Source organism: Danio aesculapii, chromosome 7 (assembly GCF_903798145.1).
Source record: "Danio aesculapii chromosome 7, fDanAes4.1, whole genome shotgun sequence".
In the NCBI taxonomy this organism is placed as follows: Eukaryota; Metazoa; Chordata; class Actinopteri; order Cypriniformes; family Danionidae; genus Danio; species Danio aesculapii.
Genome location: NC_079441.1, coordinates 968909 through 994312, shown reverse-complemented (window position 1 = coordinate 994312; position 25404 = coordinate 968909). Strand labels below are relative to the sequence as shown.

Below are 25404 nucleotides of genomic sequence, written 5' to 3'. Positions count from 1 at the left end.
ATATTGTTTATCCTCATGATTAATCTCAGATATCCTCATTGTTTAGTGTTTATTTTATGTTCCAGTGGAGTAGTTTTATATTTGATAAAGAATGATGAAGTGTGTTTTGTATTTAAGATTTTAGGCTTTATGTCAGTTGTTCTGTATTTAGTTTTATTATAATGACACATCAGTTTTATGTTACTATTATATTATAATGAAGTGTTCCATATTATTTATCTTGATAATTTACCTCTGATATTCTCATTGTGTAATGTTTATTGTATGTTTGTTACGATGGAGTGTCAGTTTTCTATTTATTTTTAATAATGTGATCAGGATATTTAACGCTTTTTGTTTATGATGGAGTGTGTGCTTTTACAATTTATTTGTCAGCTGTTCTGTTAGTGCTAACATGATGCGTTTATTTTGTTTACATCAGTTGTTTTCTGTTTAATTTATATTTTATTGACGTGTCAGTTTTGTATTTTAAGTGTTATCGAAGTGTCAGTTGTACTATATTTAGTTTTATTATGCCGACATCAGTTTTTATGTTCATTTACATGATGATGAAGTGAAGATATTGTTCATTTATCCTCATAATTTACCTCAGATATCATCATTATTTATATTTATGCTACGATGGAGTGTATATGTATTGTATTTGAGTGTCAGATGTTATGTTGTAGTTTGCTGTTGTGTTTTATTACAGTATTCTGACTCGGCGGCCGCTCCTCCTCCTCCTCATCTTCATCTCCATCACAGACGAAGCTTCTGCGCATGCGCACCGGAGCAGCGCTAATGGCGGAGAGCGTGCGGTCGCCGTTTGATTACCGGGAGCCTCCGACTCTCGATAGCGACGGGGATGGAAGCAAGCCGCCACCGCCCCGCGGGTCAGTAGCTGCCGCCGTTTCACCGGATTGTATTGTTGGTTTGGAGCGGGATTCTGGCATTAGCGCGGTGCTAACGGTTAGCCGGTCCGGTTGTGTTGTTTTGTGCGCACGCAGCGCTGAGGTAAAACCGCGGCCGTTAAACCGAACAGCGCGTGTCGTTTACCGTGCGCTGAACTCGCGTGTAGCGTTACGATGTTATTTTACCGTTCCGCTGATATCTACCTGAAGCCACGGAGGCGATTAGCAAAACATTGCGCGTTCACGAGCACTGCTGCTAAGCGCGCTCCCGCGTGTTAACGGCCGTACAGTAGTTCACCATGGTAACGGCAGCAGCGCGATGATTGTTATAAGCTACACGACCGATAATAACGATCAATGTCGCGTTTAAGTGTCCGCTAACCGCCGTTCACACTGACATTAGCGTGTGCTAGTGTATACACGAGTGTCTGTTATTATATACACGCTGGATTGTAGTATTGAGTTATCAATATGCTATTGTTCAGAATACTAGCATACATCCGGGGGGTCGTTTGTGTGTCTGTTATTTTGTGTGTTATTGAACAGTGAGGAGTGTGTGTGTGTGTGTGTGTGTGTTTGACAGTGTCTAATGCTGTCATTTTTCTCTCAGACGTGTGTGTCAGGCTGATATGTGTTTTGCTCAAGTGTGTATCAGTCTGTAATGTGTGTGTTTTGTCAATCAGTAATGTTGTAATGTGTGTGTTTTGCTCAGGTGTGGTTGTCAGTCAGTAATGCTGTGGTGTGTGTGTGTGTCAGTCTGTATTGCTGTAATGTGTGTGTTAGGCATAGGATGATAACCGTGTTCAAGGTATACCTCGGTTTGGAAAAGTCAAGGTTTTAAAACCTCCTACATTTTCTGCTATACCGTTCCTAAAGTATGAGTAGGGCCAGACGGAATCTCTGCATGCAGACATCTGCAGATTTCTAGCCCATCATTGAGTCTGTTCATTTACTTGTGTAAATGTGTGTAAATCTATATTTATTCAGCTTTTAAATTAATTGAATTAAATTAATTAATTGCATTTTAACTTTATTAGAGTAATATTATCAACTAATATGAAAATGTTTATTTGATTTATTACAAAACAGTTTGTAAAGTCAAATTTTCTGTCTTTTAGTAGAGATATTATATGAGAGACTTGCTTTGTTTACCAAATAAGTGGATCTAATTGGATTTGCATTTTAAGCATTAAATAAAAGCTAAAAAGGATTGTTTTTTTTTTATTTAATATATTAAGGTTTTAGTTATGATACTCACAAAATCGTTCCGCATAAATCTGCAGATTTTTTACAAAATTCTCTGCAGAAATAGCAAAAAACGTCTGCAGATTCTGTCTGGCCCTACTGATGTGTAAGACTTTTTAATTACCTTTTTTTGTTTTTTAGCACAGCAGTATCTCCAGCAGAAAAGATATCCAAAGATGCCATTTTAAATTGTAAATAAATCAGTGTTTTTAAACTAATGAAGATGGCAGAAGTCTATGATTCATTTGAATATTTCAAAAACTAAAATATATCGTTTTCAAAGGGGAAAAAGTGTTTGTTTTCATATCAGTGTCAGTCTTTAATGCTCTAATGTGTGTGTTTTAACTGCGAATATCAGTCAGTATTGATGTGATGTGTGTGTGTGTGTGTGTGTGTGTGTGTGTGTGTGTCTGTCAGTATTGCTGCAGTGGGTGTGTGTGTCAGTCATAGCTAGGCCCACACAGAATCTGCATGCGCAGATTTTTCCCCCATCATTAATTCTGTTTATATACTGGAGTAAATGTGTGTAAATCTATATTTATTCCATTTTTAAATTAATTTCAGTAATATTATTGACTAATATGAAAATGTTGATCTGATTTATGTACAGTGCAGTGTGTACAGTAATATTTTCTGTCTTTTAGTAGAGATATTATGAGAGACTTGCTTTGTTTACCAAATAAAGTGAATCTAATTGGATTTGCATTTTAAACATTGAATAAAAGTTAAAGATATTGTTTTAGTTCAGATATTAAGGTTTTAGTTATGAGACTCCCAAAATAATTCAGCAGAAATCAGCAGATTTTTACCAAAATTCTCTGCAGAAACAGCAAAAAACGTCTGCAGATTCCGTCTGTCCCTAGTCATATTCATGGGCCGGTATAAGATTCTGATGGTATGTCGGCACCAGTGGTGTAGTGGTTAGTGCGTCGACACATGCACTCCGGTGCTCACGGCGGCCCAAGTTCCTGACGGACTCGATTCCCGCCTCTTGGTCCTATGCTGATCCTTTCCCTCTCTCTGGTCCCCACACTGTCCTGTCAATACTCTCTACTGTCCCATCAATTAAAGGTGATTTTTTTTAATAAGATTCTGACGGTATGATAACCTTGGATAAAAATATGACGGTTTCACAGTATTGTGATGACTGCTCTAAAATATACTCTTTTAAATATCTGGGTAAAAAACAAACACACTTTCCCCCTTTTAAACACAATATATTTTATTTTAAGAAACATTTCTAATATTTTATTACAGTAAACATGTCAGAATAAATGATTAAGTGAATCTTCTTCTGTCTTCATTAGTTTAAAAACACTGATTTATTTACACTTTAAAACAACATATTTGGATATCTTTTCTGCTGGAGATAAAAAAACAAACAAACAAAACAAATTTTAATAAAATAATCAAACTCATACCTTAAAAACGGTAAAGTAGAACGTTTTGACGGTTTTAAAACCTTGACCAAACCAACGTATACCTTGAAAACGGTTATCGTCCCATGCCTAGTCAGTCGGTAATGCTGTGGTGTGTGTTTTGCTCAGGTGTGTGTATGGTTGTCAGTCAGTAATGCTGTGGTGTGTGTGTGGTTCTTGGGCTGTAATGCTGTGTGTGTGTGTGTCAGTCAGTAATGCTGTGCTGTGTGTTTTGCTCAGGTGTGTGAGTGTGTGTCAGTCAGTAATGCTCTGCTGTGTGTTTTGCTCAGGTGTGTGAGTGTGTGTCAGTCAGTAACGCTCTGCTGTGTGTTTTGCTCAGGTGTGTGAGTGTGTGTCAGTCAGTAACGCTCTGCTGTGTGTTTTGCTCAGGTGTGTGAGTGTGTGTCAGTCAGTAATGCTCTGCTGTGTGTTTTGCTCAGGTGTGTGAGTGTGTGTCAGTCAGTAATGCTCTGCTGTGTGTTTTGCTCAGGTGTGTGAGTGTGTGTCAGTCAGTAATGCTCTGCTGTGTGTTTTGCTCAGGTGTGTGTGTGTTTATCAGTCAGTAATGCTGTGCTGTGTGTTTTGCTCAGGTGTGTGAGTGTGTGTGTCAGTCAGTAATGCTCTGCTGTGTGTTTTGATCAGGTGTGTGAGTATGTGTCAGTCAGTAATGCTGTGCTGTGTGTTTTGCTCAGGTGTGTGTGTGTCAGTCAGTAACGCTCTGCTGTGTGTTTTGCACAGGCGTGAGTGTGTGTCAGTCAGTAATGCTCTGCTGTGTGTTTTGCACAGGCGTGAGTGTGTGTCAGTCAGTAATGCCCTGCTGTGTGTTTTGCTCAGGTGTGTGAGTGTGTGTCAGTCAGTAACGCTCTGCTGTGTGTTTTGCTCAGGCGTGTGTGTGGCAGGAAGAGGAAAGGGACGCCTGTGAAAGTGTGTGACAGAGCAGCGTATGTGACGGAGGATGAAGAGGAGAGTCTGTCTGAGCACAGCTACAGCCCAGGTGAACACACAACACATACACACACACACCCTCTGCTGCTCGCTGATCAGTTATTGATCCTTTCTGAAGTGCAGTCCTTCAGTGTGTTTGTACAGGCGTTCACCTTCAGGCTTCTGCTGTTGGACTGCTCAGACTTTAGAAACCTCTGGATTTTACTCTTCACAATGAGAAGATCTTTTTGCTTTTATTCTTTGATCAGTTTGACTAAATGCAGCTCAAATGAATGTTGTATTCTTATATTAAAGGTCTCATGAATTTAAATTAAACTCTTTTAGATGTTAGTATCAGTATTGTTCATATTTAGCATAACTATAATCTAGTGTGCCCAAAACAGTGACAACATTTGCACTTAGAGGATATAAACCTGGTATAAACGTTTATACGTCAAATCAACCATGCTCCCTGAACTCCTCATATGACATTAGGGATGCAACGATTAACCGATTAATCAATCGTACACAGTTAATCAATCGTAAAGGCTTCTCAGCACCATGTTTCTCCACAGAACAAAACTTCTGCAACTAAACAAAGTTATGCCAACTGTGTGCTAGTTTAAAGTTACGAGCTTGTAAACTAAGGCGAATATACACACGCGCACACACACATACTAGATTAACTATCGCTGAAGCTATTGACTAATGGCTGTTCACATGTCATGTCTTTTGCACGCACAATTTTAATATTTCATTTTTTGCAAACATGTTGGGAGTGACGTGCATGATACGCTCACGCTTTCCAGGCGCACCTCGTTAAAAGAAAGGTGCATGTTCACCGCGAGTCATATGACAAGAACTGAGCGGTCAGCTTCATGCTTTGTATGTAATATACACATTTCTACTCCAAGGAGAAAAAACATATAAAATGAAAATACCAAACAATTTCATAATATAGTGGATCACAAGTGGCTTTCAGACAGAGCTTCAGCAGCCTCTTTTAATGGGAAATACTCAGCTAAAATGTAGCTTAGATTTACATTAAGGGTTCATACGCTCATGGAAAACCTGGAAAAGTCATGGTATTTTCACAGGGCATTTTCCAGGCCTGGAAAAGTTATGGAAAAACAGAAAACCCCAAATTTTAGAAAATGGAAATGGAAATTAGTTAAACAAATATCTGTATAGTTAAATTAGGGCTGCACAATAATGGAAAACTCTTGACATGACCATATTTAGTATTTCTGTGATGTGTATTGCGATGTGAATACAATTTGACCAGATGATTTAACAGGTGTATTTGGGGGATTTTGTAGAGGAGTGAATCTCCAATAATATATAACAAATAAATGACAAGCAGAGATCAATAAAATATATATAGCAAAGGAAAAATGAATGATCGTTTTCAGGTATTCACTCTTCAGGTACAGATATTGAATAATCAACACTGCAGAGGCTTCATTGTAGATTATTTAATCTCTATTAAAGTTACTATAAATGTCTTGTGGCCGGATGTTTTACACTCTGAAATATTGAAATGTTCAAGAGACAGTTCACTCAGTGATTAAAATGTCCTCACTATTTACTCACACTTCACATGTTTCACTATAAGAGTTATTCAATTATCTTATTTTTGTGTTCAATTAAACAAAAAGAAAACGCATAAATGTTTGAAGCAAGTGAAGTGTAGATAATGAAAATGGTAAGTGATTTTTGGGTGAACTATCTCTTTAAAATGCATGCAGATGATGAACTTTTACTTCATTTTGATTAAACTCTATATTAAACTATACTCCCAACATTGCATATCCTGTGATGTGATTATTGTGGATGCACACATTGTAAAATCGATGCTGAAACTATATATTGTGCAGCTCTAACTTGAATATAGGTTAGTTGTCTTTACTTCTTTTCTATCCTTGGTCAAAAACTTGCTCTCACATTGTTAGTGCTCTTTAAGCATTATCTAAATCAATATAAGAACAAATTTAAACAAGATAGATTGTTGAGTGCTGTGTGATATGCTGTAATAAACTTGAACGTCATAGTTTTTCTTATTATTTATCATGTATATGTAGACAATACATGAAGCATACGTCATGAAACTGTACTTTGAAAAGTCATGGAATTTTAGGAGTGAAAATGTGTATGAACCCTGTACATGTACATACTTTTATTTTTTAATTCTTATTTTTATTTATTTATTGCTCTGACATTTATTTTCTGTGTAAAATTATTACTTATGTTTAAATGTCAAAATCTTTTTTCACTTATTTTTAAGTCCAAAGAGAAATGGACTGTAGTTAGTTTTTTATTGCTATTATTTTGAGCTAAATTATTTAGTTGCGGAGCAGCAATAAATAACAAATAACCAAAATTTAAGGAGTTTTCTGTTTTTTTTGTTTTGTTTTGTTTTTTCTCTAAACTAATAGTGTTTTGAAATGAATGAAGGCTTAATAATCTTGATAACCGTGATTATTCCACAAACTATAATCAGACAACTAAAATTAATAATTGTTGCATCCCTACATGTGACCACCAGAATCTGCACTGTAACAAAAGCCTGCTAAAATAAATATAAGCACTTAACAAAACACACATATTTATATACGATTTGATGAAAGCTGTGATGTGAGCTGTTATAATTTAACAAAAACAATATATGCTGCACTTTCATACACTAGCCTGAGTTAGATTAAGCTATGAGCAAAAAAAATGTTTCTCTTGGGTTGTTGTTTATTATCTTCATAGGGGTAGAAATCACACTTGTAAAATATGAACAATAACTTTAACAACACATACATATCAGCAGACCCAAAATATACACATCATGGACAGCTATTTGTCATGTCGGGAAAATCATGCATGTATATTAACAAAAGCACAGCAAGATTTCTAAATATCAACAGGATATTTACACTATATTACACCTGCGCTATATAAAATAATCCTTATTAATGTGTACAATAAATTTAGCAGTATTAATACATCACCAGATGTCTATCAGCTGCTGCAACATCACTTCTATATTGTTCATCTTTTCTTTGGCTCCGTTTTCATTTGGTTTATTGGATGCCTTAATTATATCTGGCAGGGAGGACTTTACCTTCATTTGAATGTTTAGTAAGTGTTTTCAAATAAAAAGCCAATGATAAACAGTGTATATAAATAGTATATAACATTTACAGCTCTATTTGTTATATAAGATGTTCCTAGAACATAAATATTTTTGAAACAGCAAATTTAAGAGATTAACAATAACATGCAGACAACTCAAAATGTCAGAGACGTCCTTTAAGTCGAGTTCTAATAACATTACAGGAGATCGGCTAGAATTACTGCTAGAAAATGATCACCTGTTTTCCCTGTCATGGCTAGGTATGTATCAGCAAACAGTGTTCCACCAGATCCTGTGGGTCAGAGTAGTTTACTGCTTATCTGGGGTTGGGTCGTGGGGGCAGCAGTCTTAGGAGAGAACCCCAGACATCCCTCTCCTTAGACACTTCCTCCAGCTCCTCCGGAGGATCCCGAGGTGTTCCTAGGCCAGCCGAGAGACATAGTGTCCTCCAGCGTGTCCTGGGTCTTCCACGAGACCTCCTCCCAGTGGGACATGCCTGGAACACCTCCCTAGGTAGGCGTCCAGGAGGCATCGGAAACAGATGCCTGAGCCACCTCAGCTGACGTCTATCGATGTGGAGGGGCAGCGGCTCTACTCCGAGCTCCTCCTGGGTGACAGAGCTCCTCACCCTATCCATAAGAGTCACCCTGCAGAGGAAACTCATTTCGGCTGCTTGTATCTGAGATCTTGTCCTTTCAGTCATGACCCAAAGCTCATGACCATAGGTGAGAGTAGGAGCGTAGATTGACTGGTGAATCGAGAGCTTTGCCTTTCAGCTCAGCTCCTTCTTTAACACAACTGACGGGTATATCCACCGCATTACTGCTGCCGCTGCACCAGTCCACCTGTCAATCTCACGCTCCATCCTTCCCTCACTCGTGAACAAAACCCCAAGATACTTGAACTCCTCCACCTGGGGTAAGAACTTTCCTACAATTTGGACTGCTAGAGATGTAATAAATGTTTTTATTTGTGCTCAAGTCTCGTTCATTATCATGGTGGAGGCGGGTTTATAACTTGTACTGCAGCCAGCCCACAGGGGGCGATGATACAGCTGGGAGTGTCACTCAAAAGCAGGCGTGAGGCGCACTTGGTTCTGTGTCAGAACATCTGTCTGCGTCTGAAATCGTCTACTACTCTAGTATTTGAGTTTACTACACAATCATTATAAAAAGGGTAATGTGAGCACATTTCCACCACATGAGGTTTGACTATTTCATCACATTTCATGCTGTTGTGTTCTAGACTTTATTTATCAAACAGAAAGAATAGGAAATGCAAGCTGTCCTTTGAGAACAGCTGAGGAAATATAAAGGAGCATTATAGATTCAGTGTGTCCGCGGGGTCTTTAAAAGTATTAAAAATTGATAAATAAATTTAGAGAAATTTAAGGCTCTTAAAAAGAATTTAAAAGTCTTAAATGCTTTTTTGCAAGGTATTAAATTTGATATTGTTGATTATGCAATGTTGCTGTGTAGTTTATGAAATCCTGCTAGATTTGACATCATGCTGCTTTGTTTACTCCCTTAACCATGGCAACACCAATATTTCAGCAGTTCTGTAGGCGCCAACCTGCTGAATTAGCTAGATTTAATTGATTTTTATTCAGTATATGATTAATGTTTTAGTTTTGGATTAGTTTTCTACTTTATTAGTTATTACTTTATTGGTTCAGGCACCGGTACCATTTTAAAAGTATCGATTTAGCACCAGGATCGAAATAACCCCAAACGATACCCAACCCTAGTTATAAGGTCGTAAAATGTATGGAAAGAGTCCTAAAGTCTTAAAAGGGATTGAATTTCTCTCTCTGATTCCTGTATATACTCTGATATTGCACCATACAGAAATCATCTCCAACAGCTTTTATTAGTAGGGTTCCCACTCATTTGTGCTGTGAACACACTTTAACTGTATTTAAATCTTTCACGTAAGACAGATCTGTACGACTCTCTGTGTTTATGAGTACTAGAGTGAGTTTCAGAGTAGTTTTAGAGACTTGTTCAACCTCTAGGTCAATCCTGCATACTGCACCTTTAATGTTGATAGTTTTTGTGTATTGATGAAGTGTTTGTGATGGGTGTGTTTGTTTTGTGTATGTGTGTGTGTGTGTGTGTGTCAGGGGATGATCAGTATGCAGAGGGAGCTGAAGATCGTCTTCCTCCGCCAGGCAGCCCGTACTTCCTCACTGACCCTCAGCTCTGGTACAGGATTAAGCTTCACATGCTGATCACCACTGCAGAATCACACAGCTCACTCATCCTCTGTGTGTTTGTGTCTTTGTGTGTGTTCATGTTTGTGTGCGTGTATGTTTTTCAATCTTTTTTGTGTGTTTATTTTTGTGTATGTGGTCGGTTGTGTTCGTTTGTATGTGTCTGTGCTTGTTTTTCGTGTTTGTTTGTGTATGTGTGTTTGGTTGTATTTATGTTGTTGTTGTCTTTGTGTTTTTGTATGTGTGTGTTTTTATATTTTGTGCATGTGTGTTTGTTTTTGTGTGGTCTGTGTGTGTGCGTTCCTGCAGTGTTCCTGAGCTGGGTGAAGAGGGTGCGAGTGGAGTCCGCGGCCCTGTGCTTTTCCACCCCCCGCCGAACTGCAGGATCAGAGAGGTGCACTGTGGGAGTCAGGTCCGGCTCGTCGTCATAGCGATTCGAGACATTGCCAAAGGCGAGGAGATCACAGTGGACTACAGCCTGACGGACTGGGGGGAAAATGCCATGGTAAATCATCAGCACAGCACTGTGACCCTTGAAACAGTGTGAGCAGAAAACCTTACACTCAACTTCATCTGTGCTCTGCAGGGTTTTCACAGTTCAGTGTCTCCACGCGGGTTTGACTGTGGGTTTAATCCAGAGAGCAACATCAAGAAGGTAATTCATGCTAAACACACAGTAAACGTTGCATTCGTTTACTGTCACAATAGTCATGTACTACTGAACACAAATGTTTTTAAGAAGTTTTAAATACTGTGGCCTGCTCCATGATGCTGGCTTAACAAACTCAGGATTACTGGATTAGTTTGGAGTTGTGGCCTGTATCATGATGCTGGCTCAACAAACTCAGGATTACTAGATTAGTTTGGAGTTGTGGCCTGTATCATGATGCTGGTTTAACAAACTCAGGATTACTGGATTAGTTTGGAGTTGTGGCCTGTATCATGATGCTGGTTTAACAAACTCAGGATTACTGGATTAGTTTGGAGTTGTGGCCTGTATCATGATGCTGGTTTAACAATCTCAGGATTACTGGATTAGTTTGAAGTTGTGCCCTGTATACTGATGCTGGTTTAACAAACTCCGGATTACTGGATTAGTTTGCAGTTGTGGCCTGTATCCTAATGCTGGTTTGATAGTGGCCTGTATCAAGACGCTGGGTTGACAAACTCAGGATTACTGAATTAGTTTGCAGTTGTGCGCTGTATACAGATGCTGGTTTAACAAACTCAGGATTACTGAATTAGTTTGCAGTTGTGCGCTGTATACTGATGCTGGTTTAACAAACTCAGGATTACTGGATTAGTTTGTAGTTGTGCCCTGTATCATGATGCTGGCTAAACAAACTCAGTATTACTAGATTAATTTTGGTTTGACAAAAGCAAACCAGTGCAGTCAGGCTTTGTTAATGCTGACTATTGACTTTTTCTGTTAACTTGTCACCAAGAAATATAAAATATGTATCGCAGCTATCTGTATATTCATTTGTACAACAAAATATCTATTAAAGGGGAAATGAAGCACTCAGTCAAGTTTACATTATTTTGAGTGCTTCATTTCCCCTTTAAGCTAAAATTGACTGTGTAATGGATTACTAATATAATAATCTACAATAATTATAGTAAATGATCTTTGGTAAAATCAGGCAATTTATATCATTAAAGGTGATATGGTAACCCTTAATCTGGAGCAAGAGAAACTAGAGGAGTGGCTTTGTATTCATGTCACTTTGCTTATAGTTAATTGGTTGAATCTGTGATTTATAAAACTGAACATATCCTGAGAATAACCAAAATATGTTCTGTTCTGTACTGTTCTGGTTAATTTCAGTATATGTTTTGGTTAATTTCAGGTTCTGGTTATGTTCAGCATATGTTTTAGTCATGTTCATGATATGTTCTGGTTAATTTCAGAATATGTTCTGGTTAATTCCAGGATATGTTTGAATATGTTCTGGTTATGTTCATGATGTGTTCTGGTTAATTTCAGGATATGTTCTGGTTATGTTCATGATGTGTTCTGGTTATTTTCAGTATATGTTTTGGTTACTTTCAGGATATGTTCTGGTTAATTTGAGGATATGTTCTGGTTAATTTCGGGATATGTTAACGTTATGTTCAGGATATGTTCTGATTAATTTCAGGTTATGTTATGGTTAATTCCAGCATATGTTCTGGTTAATTTCGGAATATGTTCTGGTTAATTTTAGCATATGTTCTGGTTAATTTCAGGATATGTTCTGGTTAATTTCAGGATATGTTCTGGTTATGTTCTGGTTAATTTCGGCATATGTTATAGTTAATTTTAGCATATGTTCTGGTTAATTTCAGGTTATGTTCTGGTTAATTTCGGCATATGTTATAGTTAATTTCAGCATATGTTCTGGTTAATTTCAGCATATGTTCTGGTTAATTTCAGCATATGTTCTGGTTAATTTCAGCATATGTTCTGGTTAATTTCAGCATATGTTCTGGTTCATTTCAGTATATGTTCTGGTTAATTTCAGGATATGTTCTGGTTCATTTCAGGATATGTTCTGGTTCATTTCAGGATATGTTCTGGTTAATTTCAGGATATGTTCTAGTTCATTTCAGCATATGTTCTGGTTCATTTCAGCAAATGTTCTGGTTCATTTCAGGATATGTTCTGGTTCATTTCAGGATATGTTCTGGTTCATTTCAGGATATGTTCTAGTTCATTTCAGCATATGTTCTGGTTCATTTCAGGATATGTTCTGGTTCATTTCAGGATATGTTCTGGTTCATTTCGGGATGTGGTAATGTTGAGGATCAGGATCTGTTCCATATACATGTATCCTGAAAATAACAAGAACGTAACATATTCTTTTGATTGGTACTGTAATTTTAATTGTGGATGTTTTAAATGTTCAGCACTGAATAACATCACAAACACCACCACTAAAACCTCCTTGTGTGTGTGTGCGTGTGTGCGTGTGTGCGTGTGTGTGTGTGTGTGTGTGTGTGTGTGTGTGTGTGTGTGCGTGCGTGCGTGCAGGAGGAGGATCCGGGCGCTCTGCCTCTGTCTCTCACTGTTTCAGACTACCTCACTCCATCATGGTCACTGTCGCCCTCCTCCTCCCCGCTGTCCCACTCCGAGCCCAGCGACTCCGACAGAGAGGAGGATGAAGAAGAGGAAGACGATGATGAAGATGAAGACGACGAAGAGGAGCTGGAGGAGCTGAGGGGTCGAATGATGAGACGCCGCAAGAAGAGGAAAACCTCCACCACCATCAAGAAGAAGACTCAGCCACACCCCCTTTCCTTCACTCGCCCCGCCCCCTCATCCCCCTCCCCCTTCCAGCAGCCTCAAGCCCCGCCCACCACCAATATAAACAACAACATCAACATAAACATCGGTGCGAGTGGCACACTGTCCCGCCGCCAGCACTGTCCATACTGCGGACGCCACTTCCGCTCACTCGCGCGCCATCTAGAGAAACACCACGATCAGCAGCCTGAAGTCAGAGCCGCAATGGAGCTATCGCACGCTCCCACACACACCCCGAACACAAACATACACACATTCCCATCTCCAGCCCAGCCCTCGTCTTCTCTGGGGCCGTCGCTGTTTTCTAGGGAGCGCGAGTCTCTGTTGTCTGCTTCAAAACCGGCTGCTGTTTCCTTTTCTCTTTCGCTGGCCTCTCCTCAGTCTAGCGCCACCACCAAGAAAAGCTGTAGTACTCCTAGGAAGAGTGTTAAGAAGAGTCCCGGGACGCCGCCGGCACGGAGAGGACGACCACCTAAGAAGAAGGAGGAGAAGGAGAAAGAGAAGAAGAAGCAGGAGGAGACGGAGAGAGAGAAAGAGAAAGAGGAGCTGCCGCCGCCACCCACACCGGGGAAAGTAGAAGAAGAAGAGGTGGAGGAGGAGGTGGTCAACATGGTGGAGGATGGAGGAGCTGAGGAGAAGAACACAGAAATCACAAGGTGAGAGTTAGAGAAAGATGGAGAATGAATGAAAAATACTGGAGTTTCTGTCTTGGTTTATCTGCATCTCTGCCAGAGCTGATGGGATTGCGGATGCTGAAGAGTACAGACAGGGTTTAATTCATCATGTAAGTCCTTCTAGAAAGCAGCTCGTTTGTATTAAGTTTATTATTCAGCATGATAATCCTCCCAAACACACTGCTAATGTTATGAACTCATATTTGGAGAGAAAAACAGCTGATGAAGCAAAGACGGTCATGAAATGGCCTCCACAGAGTCCAGACCTTAATATTATATACAGCATGTATAGGCAATATTATAGGCAGTAAGAGATTCCAGTGCCTCCCACAGGTCTGAAATATCCTTGTGGTGGTAGCTGTCACATAAAACTGTATGAGACAAGGTACGAAAAAAGATTTTTAACAATATTTAAATTTATTAGCCATGTGCACCTGTAAAATCTGCTTCTCTCTATCTCTCATTCATGTTCAGGTTGCTTTATTGGCATTACATCTCTAAAAATGATTAAAGGCTAATTACAAGAATAAGATGTGCAGATTATTTAAAACATGTAAATGAATTGATTAGCCATTTCTAATGGTGTACTTATGTAGTCGTTTAGATTAAAGAATAAATTATTTAATGTTTCTCTCGCGGCTGTGCCAATACAATTAACGACAGCTTTAGAAAGCAAAAGCCGAATCTAGTTTGCACTAATACATTAGGTTTTGCTTGGGTTACGCCCTGCGTCCACACTACGCCGGAGTTTTCCAGCACCGAAAGCGGAGCGTTTTGGAAACACTGAAGAGGCTGTTTTCATTCTAAAAGGCTGCTGCTCCGTCTCAGTGTGGATGGGGGAAAACGGAGACATCTGAAAACGGTGGCGCTGCTGCAGACGTTCACCTATCTGATTGGGGCTTTTCCCTCAATATTAAGTAACCTACACAGAGTTCAGTCTAGCATCCTCTCCTTGTACTTGTACTTCACAAGTTAGATATGAAAAACAAACTCCTGAGAGGTAAATCTGTACTGTATAACCTCATTCACCTCACCTTGGCCACGCTGTTTCACTTTCTCAATAATAAAATGAAAACATGATATGAGGAACTGCCTATTTTCATTTTGATCTTAGCAACTTAACAGACACCAAAAATGTTGAGGCGTCGTGTAGCTGCATATTTATATGAGCGTCATCTTCATGCATATTTATAACAGAACGGAGCCTATAACATCACTGCCTCCTTTAATTATCAGTGAAAATACTGTTAAATAATAGTTTAATAATCAATAATGGCCATTATAAAAGTATAACGTTCAATAAGTTTATACATTTTGGGAAATAAAGCAATCAGTCAATATGCAGAATCAGTGTATATTATTGTATATTAACCTAACTTATCTTTGCGCTCAGCCAAAACACGTTACCTGAGAACAAATAATAGATTCAATAGACCGAAGTCGGGGAAAATGTTGCTAGATATAGACAACAAGATCAATTAAATATCACGTTTAACCATTATATAGTGGGATTAGATGCAGTGGTAGATCCTTGATGAACAGTCTGACGTGCACAGCCCATATGGGTAGAAAGCACGCTGCCGTGCATGCCAGAGTGTGTGTGTGTGTGTGGCCACGTAATGCGCATTTTACAGTGGTGTAATGTAGACGGAGAGTTGTTCAGAAATGCTAGTGTGGACGCGGATCGTTTTCATTCTAAAGCGCCTTTTGTCTTGACAGTGTGAACAGCCCAAACCGCATTGGAATCTGATCTTTTTAATTCAGATTTGTGCCACTTTGGCTACGTTCACACTGCAGGCAAATATGGCCCGAATCAGATTTTTTCCCCCTCATGTGACTCAGGTGATGACAGTGTGAACAGCCCAAACCGCATGGTATCTGATCTTTTCAGGTCAGATCTGTGCCACTTTCATATGTAGTCTTAAATCAGACACAGATCTGATGTTCTGCATTGCGACCGCAGTGTGAACGGTTAGGTCGGATTTCATGTGACTTTATAATAATCTTGGAGCGACATGGGTCATCATTCTGTGCTGCAGACATCATCTACTCCTCAGCACCATAGTAGAATGGCACACAGGGCGATTACTGGACCACAGAACATTGGTTGGTCATGTTGAATCATTTTAAAGGCAAAACTGGAGCTTGTTAACCGATCTGGTTAACGATTGGGGCACGGGTTGATAGCAAAGCTGAAAAGTGTCGGGGGGTGCTGCAGAGGGGATCCATGTGCAAAGGAGGGGCACTTTCATTTTATGGGGGCACTTTCTTTCCAAGAGAAAAAAGGCCAAACCTACCCCCCCCCCTTCTGCACGAGCTAGCTGTTTATAGTGAAGTAAAATGAAACAACTCTGCAAACGGAGATAAACCAACTCCACCTTCACAGTTCAGTCGGCAGCTGCTCATTAACCCTTGATGAGTTCACTACACCGCTGGTCAGAGAGACACGCAGGTTGTCATAAATCACAAATGATCAGTGTCTTCAATCACAAGTGACTTATTTTAGGTTTTAAATGCTGAAATGCACATTAGTAATAGCAGAACAGCCCTTTATAGTTCATGAAATACACCACGGCTGCCTGTGAAAAGGGCAATAATCATACCAAGCATAATCTGACAGCGTGCTTACTCATACAGTATACACACTGTGTGCATAATTAGACATTTTGTGCTGTCCATAACTATAATTTTGCACATGCGGGTCTGTTTATTACAGTGATCTGTTCACACTGTAAATCTGATATTGAGCACTAAGCCTCGCAGTGTGAATGAAGGCGTAGAAACACTGGACGGACCAATTTTTAAGGCCCAAATAAGGCATACAAAAAAGTTCAAGCTGAGGAGGTCACGTTAAACAGGCTTTTGATGCTAGTCTTTTGATTCCACTAAAGTATTTTAGTTCTGAATATTGTCTACATATTTCCCATGTTTTCTGATGTATATTACAGGCATAGTTCACCCAGTGCACGTGCTCTATACCTTTTAGATTTGTGCAAAGTCTGTGCCTGCCAAATAGGCATGGGAAGATGACCGGTTTCAAAGTTTACCATAGTTTGGAAAAGTCGATGTTTTAAAATCGCAAACATTTTCTGTTGTACCGTTCCTACACTATATGGAAGTTGTTGTTTGTTTTTTACGTGCTTTAGAGATTTTATTCAGTTCTTTAGGGCATCTATCTCTAGCAGAAAATGACCCTCCACATCAAAAGCTCCTGGTCAGACCACGATTCAGCAGACATCTGATAAACAAATCTCTGATGCACCGGCCTCCAGCCTGCTGTAGAGCTGAAAGAAAGCTGTTGTTTTACTCAGACATTTAAAAACAAACTAATATTAGAGCTGTGATCACAATACCATGATATTCTTATCCAAGGTTATGCTATCGTCAGTATCTTACACCAGCTGGTGTGTACTCCCACAGCTGCTGCTGGTGGTCTAAGTCATGCACAGTACTGTAAGTGTGACAGAGCTGTGTGTTGTGTGTTTTGCAGGTCTCAGCGCTCCCACATGCCCCCTCTGCTGTCGTCTCTGTCCACGCTGGTGTCGTTCCTGCGCCGGCAGCAGCACTCCTCCTTTCTCTCGCTGTCCCGCGCGCCGAGCTCTGCTGAATCCTGGCGTCAGCTGTGCCACTCCAGCCTGGCTCTGCTCCTCCTCTATAACCGGCACCGGGAGTGTGAGGTGTCTAAGCTGACGGTGCAGGACTACCACAGCCGAAGCTCCGCAGCCCCGCTGGACACTGCACTCTGCGCGTTCGAGCGCCAGGTGCTCTGCCATCTGTCCCGCGTGCCGGTGCTGGGCAAACGAGGCCGCGTGCAGCCGCTCATCCTGCCGCCGCACTCCGAAACCTGCCTGGACCTGCTCCTCAAGACGTCTGCAGATGTGGGCGTGGACCCCGAGAGCCCGTATGTGTTCTCCAGACCGTACCACTCTCCGGCTACGCCTCTGCGTGGGACAGACCTGCTGCGGAGCCTGGCACGGAGCAGCGGAGCCAAGAACCCGGCGTGTCTGACAGCGCCGCGTGCCCGCCGGCAGATCGCCATCCTCACACAGCTGCTTCTTCTGGAGGAGGGCGCCGCCACCAAACGCCTGGAGGACTTCCTGCAGAGAGAGTACCATGTGACCCAGAGCTGCGCTGGGATTGGACAGGACCCGGCGCTGATGAACCGTGTAGGCCGGGTGGTGCTGTACGGTGAGCGGGAAGGCGTTCTGTTCAGGGGCATGAGTCTGCAGCACATCTGCCTGGAGCTCGACGGTAAGACACTGCTGTATGTGTGGGAACACTTGAGGAGAATGGTCTATTAGGTCATGTATTTATGAAGCACTTATTTATACTGTTGGGTCGTTTTCATCCACTCTGGGCTGAATTTGAGTCTTAAATTGGCCTCATCTTTCTCTGTGTTTCACCAAATTAGAGGATTTTTGCTGACAAATCTGATTTTGACACATATTTTGGGAAAATGCTTTGACAACTTTCAGAAACTCAACACACTCTGTTCAGATTGACTCCCCTTTGGTGATGTTGGTGCTGTTTTTGCTCCATTGATTTCCATTATAATCAGTTATTGACTGCAAATCCATGACAGCATATAATCATGCATTCTTGATTGTTGCTGGTTTTCCAGAAAAAAGTCAATCTGTTGTTGTTGTTATTATTAATAATAATAATGATAAACACAGGAATATAGCACACTGTCACTTTAAGAGTGTCTGGTCTGATGTGTCTGGTTTGTACATGCATTTTTATTTTCTACTTTTGATTTGCATACATAACAAACAAGGATTTATAGGAATAATCACAGTTTTTTGACACAGTTTTGCATGTGTTTGAGCGTTCAGGCACAGTTTAAGCTAAAAGATGACTTTACATGTGTGTGTTGTGCTCGTCTCTGAGGATGACCACGCACAAACAACAGCACAAGTTTCACAAATAAATTGAATACACTTCAATAAATCATATGATTACACTGATTTCAACATGAAATTGGCTCTGAGGAGGAATGAATCCTGGAAAGATGTGAGGTATTGAGTATTGTGACTATATTTTTTACACTAACATTTTCTTTGACATTAGCTATGATTTTTATTTATTTAATGATGTTAAAATAAACAGGTAAAATATCCTTTTCAGATCTATTTTCATTTTCTAATTCTGACTACAAAACTGTGTTGATGGTCAAACATTTAGTCTTTAAACACTATAAATGACTGAAAACCTCAGCTGATATTCTGACTGTGCTAATCCTGAGGATTTTTTCTACTGACCCGATCAGGCCAGTGGTTCAGGTTTTCACTAGTCCCACCAAAAAGAGAAGTTAATAGTAATTTCTTAGCCACATGTTTTAAATAATGTGTCAGATGTGCACTTTAATTTTGACACCTACAGTCATCATCACCAAATATAAATCAGAGAGGTCAGACTTTCTCATAGCGTCATTTCAGTCGTCAAGTTTTGTAAAAATCTATCAATTGAATTAATCATCTATCTAAAAAACATTGGCTAGAATGATGTATTATAGGATTAAATTATAGAGAGAAATAACAGATGTAGGGGGACTGCAGTCTGATCATCAATCTTAATCTTAGTCAAGGTGTCAGTGCAGAAATGAACAAAACAACAGGCCTAATGCAAAATATTATAAGATTAAAATATGGAAAAATGATCAGAGGGTAATTTTGGTCCGTTTTGCTAACAGATAAACGGCTCTCCTTAATATTTCAGCATGCTTTCACTTTCGGATTTCACATAAAACGCACATTTACTGGTAGGAATAACATCCCGCCCTACTTTTCTCTTCATACAGTCATATATATGACTATTACACAGCCATAATACACTGTGATATAGCCTGCTTCGTTAGTTCTTTGGATTGGATTGCTTTTTTCACTACAATTGATCTGCTCCAGAGTTCGATTCAATCGAGCCGAGACCACCTCGTTCAGGCGATCACTGACCAATTGATTTGGCCGGATCCGAGCGCGATTGAAATGGATTCACATATGGGTTCACAAATGCCAGACAAACCACACTAACTGGGCAAGCGAGACAAATGTTTAGGTGTGAAAGCACCCTAGAAAGTTTCTTCAACACATTTCTAATCATAATAGTGTTAATAACTCATCTCTAATAACTGATTTATTTTCTCTTTGTCATGATGACAGTAAATAATATTAGACTAGATATTCTTCAAGACACTTCTATACAGCTTACAGTGACATTTAAAGGCTTCACTAGGTTAATTAGGGTAAAGTTAGGGTAATTAGGCAAGTCATTGTATACAGGGTGTCCGCGGTGTTGTAAAAAGCAGTAAATACCCTTAATTATGGCTAATTTTATTAAAAAGTAATAAACATCATCTGACGAGGGATAACATTTTCAAGCCCAGTTTTTGTGTTAAGTGCAGTCCTTTATTCTAAAGTTTGCATGGATTTGATTTATATGTTGAGAGTACGCCACCTCACATGATATCGCTTGATAGGTTGGCAACATAGCCGTGATGTCAGCACACCAGGGCTCGAAATTGTACCATTGTGGTCGCATATGCGCCCAAACTGTAATCTATGCAACTTCATAATATATTTGGGAGCATTTGTGCGACTGCATATAATGGGTGTAGTGCGAGCTGTTTGGATTTTCTCTAAAAGCTTGCTGAATCGCTCTTCCTTGCCGCTATATTGGCTCATATTAGCTGTCAATCACTCAAGGCTTTCCGCGGTCAGATGACAGGGAGCTTTTGTGACCGCGGGGAAAGCAAACGGCTGAAGAGTGAAAAGTACACAGGTCTGCAAACCTCACATAAATGTCTGCTTAATGTAAAATCTGATACTGTACACATCATCGCTAAAGAAACTCGCCTTTACTAAGATTAAACTGAAACTGCAGCTCATGACAGAACGATAATGCGCTGGTGATAATCGCAAGAATCCTGCTCTGCCTGCTCATATATTGGGTCTGCTGACTCGCCTGCTTTATTCCACACATAAAGTGTTCTTAGACGAGCACCTATTGACATTGATGACATATGACCAAGGCCCATTGTGACATCTTGATTAATCCCTCTGCTTTACTTTAATGTATTTGTTATCTGCAATATGTTATTTCATTTGGAAAGAGATTTCATTTACGCCACTACAGTTGCAGCTGTAAGTCAGGCTGGTATTAAAAATAGTTTAGAAGGTATTAAAAAAGGTAGTAAAAGGTATTAAAGTCAACTTAAGAAGATCTGTATATAGCCTATAACAGGGGTTTGTTCTGGAGAATGGGTTTAAAACAATTAAAACTGCTTTTATTCTAGCCGAAATAAAACTTTCTCCAGAAGAAAAACTGAAAAATGTCTTGCATTTCTTTTGCAAAATATTTGAGAGAAGAAAGCAGGAGGGCTAAATAATTTGACTTCACCTGTATATTGTACACACGATTAGCTCAATGTTGATCATTTAGCGATGTATGTTGTACAGCCCTAAACTGAAGTCAGTCTGGTGTTGTTTGTGTTGTTCAGTGATGTCAGGAAACTCTGCCGACTCGTTCTCGGAAAACTCTGATGCGGAGGCCAGTAAGGTTAAGGAGAAAGCTGAACCGGTGAAGAAGAGATCCAGAGGTCGAGTTTCACGAGTGAAGAAGGGAACCGGTGCGCGAGTGTGTGCTGCAGCAGCGCCACCATCAACCGCACACAAGAGACGCAGCGCCGCACAGGTCAAAACAGGTCAGTCACACACAATACACACATGCTTGTTTACACAGAGTTTCTGTGCATTGTGTGTGTCCGCATTAGTCTGGATTGTAATAAAGCTGTAGCTGATCTACAGTTGAGAGTATCTAACGTTTGTGGAGTCATTACAAAGTATAATCAGAAGAGTGAAACTCTAGTTTGCATGTGTTTTAAAGGCATCTCAAGAGTTTAAAGCATTCAGGAACATACATGTACAACATTCGTTACTTTAATGATGAATGATTTTAATGAATCACTACAATGAAGACAGAGTTATTTTACATTTGATTATTCTGTTCCTGCACATGAATACTGCTCGACTCTCCAGAAACCATTTCTTTTACTTTTTTGGTTGCTCTATTGTAAGTATTCTTGCCTGCAAATCGGTTAATGCATTTTATACATGATTCACAACCTTACAAAATCAGCTTAATTCATCTAAGTCAAGATTTTTTTCCAAATAATTCACCTTTATTTGTATAGCGCTTTTACAATGTAGATTGTGTCAAAGCAGCTTCACATAGAAGATCATAGTAAATGTAAACAGTGTAGTTTTTCCAAAAAGAGCCATTCAAGCCATTTGGTGAAATTGTATTATTATTCGCTGTAAATATTGCCTAAAAACAAAACAAAACAAAACATCTGAATTTTCCAATATACTGTGAGTAACAATCTTGTCAAAAGATAAAACTAGATCATTCTGCTTCCCTCATTGCCAGATTATTTTGCTCATTTTGAGTTAAACTCTCTCCATTTTGACTCATTATTTCTGAAAACAACACTGTATTTGTTTGCTTCTCTACTAATGCTTCTTAATTTGAGTATTTTTAGATATTTGGACTGGAATCAAGACAAAATCTCTGAGTAAGAGTTTTTGCAGAGCAGAGAAATACTGCAGATGATAATCGTGTCCTTCACTTGATCAGACAGTTTGTACAGATCCTCCCTGAATTTAGATAGACTTTCATTTTTGTTGCCAATTGAATCTATTGGTGAGCATGAAGGAAAAATAAGCCTGACTCCAGCAGATTCTTTTAAAGGCTTTACTACACTGCTGTTCTGATGAGGCACATTTAATGGACAATTAAATAAATGAGGCTGAAAAAGCTGGTTATTTGCAGAAGTCTCACAATTATTTAGTTTCTCAGACTTAATTTCTTTTTCTATTCAGCATGTGCTATCAAATTCCATTAAACAACACTCTTCCAGCTCTCCTTACTACATAATCTTATCCAAGCACAAAAGACTAAAGCAGAACTAGCCGTCATGTGTTATGTTAGCAGGAAATGGACATTTTCATCATTTCAGTCCACTTGGCAGAAGACAACAGCCAATCACATGACTGTTCCAGTGTAAATGTGATTGGCTATCATCTGCTCGAGCGTATATGCATGGAGAGCCCTATCAGACATCTGTTTGTGCATTTATAGTTCACTCCATGTTCATGTTCATCTTTGATGCTGACATAAGGAAAATAACATTTACATTGATTTCAATCATCTGAGAGCAGCTTTGTCTACGTTCATGTGTAAAGCTGATGGTTGGCTAGTCTGTGCAACCCCTACTCACAGTTCCTCATACTAGGGGTAACCTGTATGTGTGTGTATGTTTCAGGTAAGCGTGGCGTGCTGAAGCGTCCGTGGTCGGAAGCGGAGCGCGTGTCGGTGGAAACGCACCTGAAGCAGAACATCCTTGAGCTTCGAGTTCCTGCTAAAGCGGACTGTGAGCGCTGTCTACAGCTCTGCCCCCTGCTGGCCAGCAACCAGCGCGACTGGAGGGCCATCAAGTTCTACTGCCACAACCGCATACAGCTGCTGAAGAAACAGGGCCGCAAGGACTCCATGCTACAGTAACACACACACACACACATGCATACTCACAATACACCACTAGAGATATCATAACAGTAGCAGATAGGGCTAAATTTCAGCATTTCCTACATGCATATTGATTTTTTTTGCATGCATCTTGTCCGTGCATGCATGCAAAAAAAAGTTAGTAAAGAGTTGTGTTAGTTTTACACTCAGAGCATCTTATAAATACTGTTATGATACGCTGATGATGGTAGAGTTTGTATCTTCAGCACTGCAAAATCATGTTTGTCTTGATTCTGGTCCAAATATCTGAACATTCTTAAATCAAGAAACATTTTCTAGACAAGCACAAAATATAGTGTTGATTTCAGAAATAACCAGTCAAAATAAAGTGAGTTTTACTTTAAAAACAAGCTAAATAATCTGACAATGGGGTTTATTTTACTTTGCTTACTCCAATTTTCAGATTATTTAGCTTGTTAAAGGAGAAACTCTCTTCATTTTGACTCATTATTTCTAAAACAAGACTTGTCTAGAAAATGCTCCTGGATTTCAGTATTTGTAGACATTTGGACTTAAAACAAGACAGAAACTCTGAGTAGGAGAAGCGGTTTTTGCAGTGAGCTTCATTTATTTGTTGAATTCTTCTATGCTAACATATACAGTGCAGTGGTGGTGTGTGTGTGTGCGCGTTTCCCTCACACACTTCACACATTCCGGTCAGTGTGTGTGTGTTTTAGTCTTGGACCACATGTTAACTGAGGAAGTGTTAAACTGAGTGTTCAGATGTTTGTGTTTCTCTGTTTAATGCAGAGCTTTGCTGTGATGATGATGATGATGATGATGATGTTTCTGTTTCTGACAGCAGTTTTTACCTCACCAGTCTTTTTCTGAACGACAGATTCAACAGAACATTGTCCAGCTCATACATCACACACACACACACACACACACACACACACACACACACACACAGCAGAAACAGACTGACGGTTTTGCATGAAGAAATGAAGCCTGTTTTTAGGTATTTTGTGCATTTTTTTTATTATTTTTTTTGCAATTGTTTATTATTATTTTTGCAGATTTTTCTTTTTTGCTTTATTGCAATTGTTTATTTTATTTATTCTTTTTGCTTCATTGAAATTATTATTATTATTATTTTGCTTTTTTATTTTAGTTATTGCAGTTGTTTATTTTTCATTTATTTTGGGGGAGGGGTTGCAGTTGTTTTTTTTATTTATTAACAATTAAATTGTTTTGCTTTAGTGCAATTCTTTTTTGCTTTATCTCAATAGTTTATTTTTTTATTTATATATAATTTTTGCTTTATTACAGTAGTTTTTATTTGGGTATTTTTTTCTCTTTATTTTTGATTTATTGCAATTCATTATTTTTGTTTATTTTTATGTGATTTATTACAATTGTTTTTCTTTTATTTTGTTTTTGTGCTTTATTGCAATTGTTTAATTTATCATTTTCAGCTGTGGACACGAAATCTAAAGCGAATCTCAACATTGAAAGACACGGAAAAACAAAGCACCATTTAAATGTAATCTTATTATCATCTGTATTCAGTCCTCCTCTTTTAATTCTTATTATTCACTGTAATAAACACATTTTATTTATATCAGCAAAGGAAAAACTTCCAACATGCATACACATTATACATAAATATGATTTTTATTATAATATATTCATTTTCTAAAACTAATTTGAAAGTAATTTGTGCAACAAAACACCATAATTTCAATTAGCTCTCTCTATTGTCATTTGTTTTCAGTCTTTTTAGCTATACTACCAACAAACACACCCATTATATCTGGAAAAAACAACGACATTTATATTTGCTCTTATTATCATTTATATTCCTTCACTTTTAATTCATACTCATTCACAGTAAAAAATACATTTTATTATATCCGCAGAGGAAATACTACCAACAAGAATACACACATTTACCAAATAAATATTATTATTTTTAAATGACAATTAAATATATGAGATTTTGTGCATTACATTATTTTTAGGCATTATTTTCATATTTAGACCCCCCAAAAAATAATGTCACTATGCAGAAAACTAAACCTTTTGCTTATAAATCATACATTAGTTGTG

At 39.0% G+C, this 25404-nt stretch overlaps 1 protein-coding gene across 1 annotated transcript; it reads left to right on the top strand.

The window, feature by feature from the left end:
• Positions 1 to 771: 771 nt before the first annotated feature.
• Positions 772 to 23646, top strand: LOC130231496 (uncharacterized). The gene is made up of 9 exons (XM_056460834.1): positions 772 to 872; positions 4438 to 4547; positions 9721 to 9802; positions 10120 to 10315; positions 10397 to 10465; positions 12824 to 13752; positions 17261 to 18021; positions 21266 to 21469; positions 23090 to 23646. Exons 1-9 carry the CDS (start codon positions 781 to 783, stop codon positions 23326 to 23328), a joined length of 2682 nt encoding a protein of 893 aa, XP_056316809.1. The 5' UTR covers positions 772 to 780; the 3' UTR covers positions 23329 to 23646.
• Positions 23647 to 25404: the final 1758 nt, after the last annotated feature.

Bases quoted from the DNA above. Each gene is read 5' to 3' on its own strand.
- LOC130231496 (XM_056460834.1), top strand. From the start codon at position 781: ATGGCGGAGAGCGTGCGGTCGCCGTTTGATTACCGGGAGCCTCCGACT. The intron at 9,803-10,119 runs GTACAGGATTAA...GCGTTCCTGCAG, and splicing joins CTCACTGACCCTCAGCTCTG to TGTTCCTGAGCTGGGTGAAG. The intron at 10,316-10,396 runs GTAAATCATCAG...TGTGCTCTGCAG, and splicing joins ACTGGGGGGAAAATGCCATG to GGTTTTCACAGTTCAGTGTC.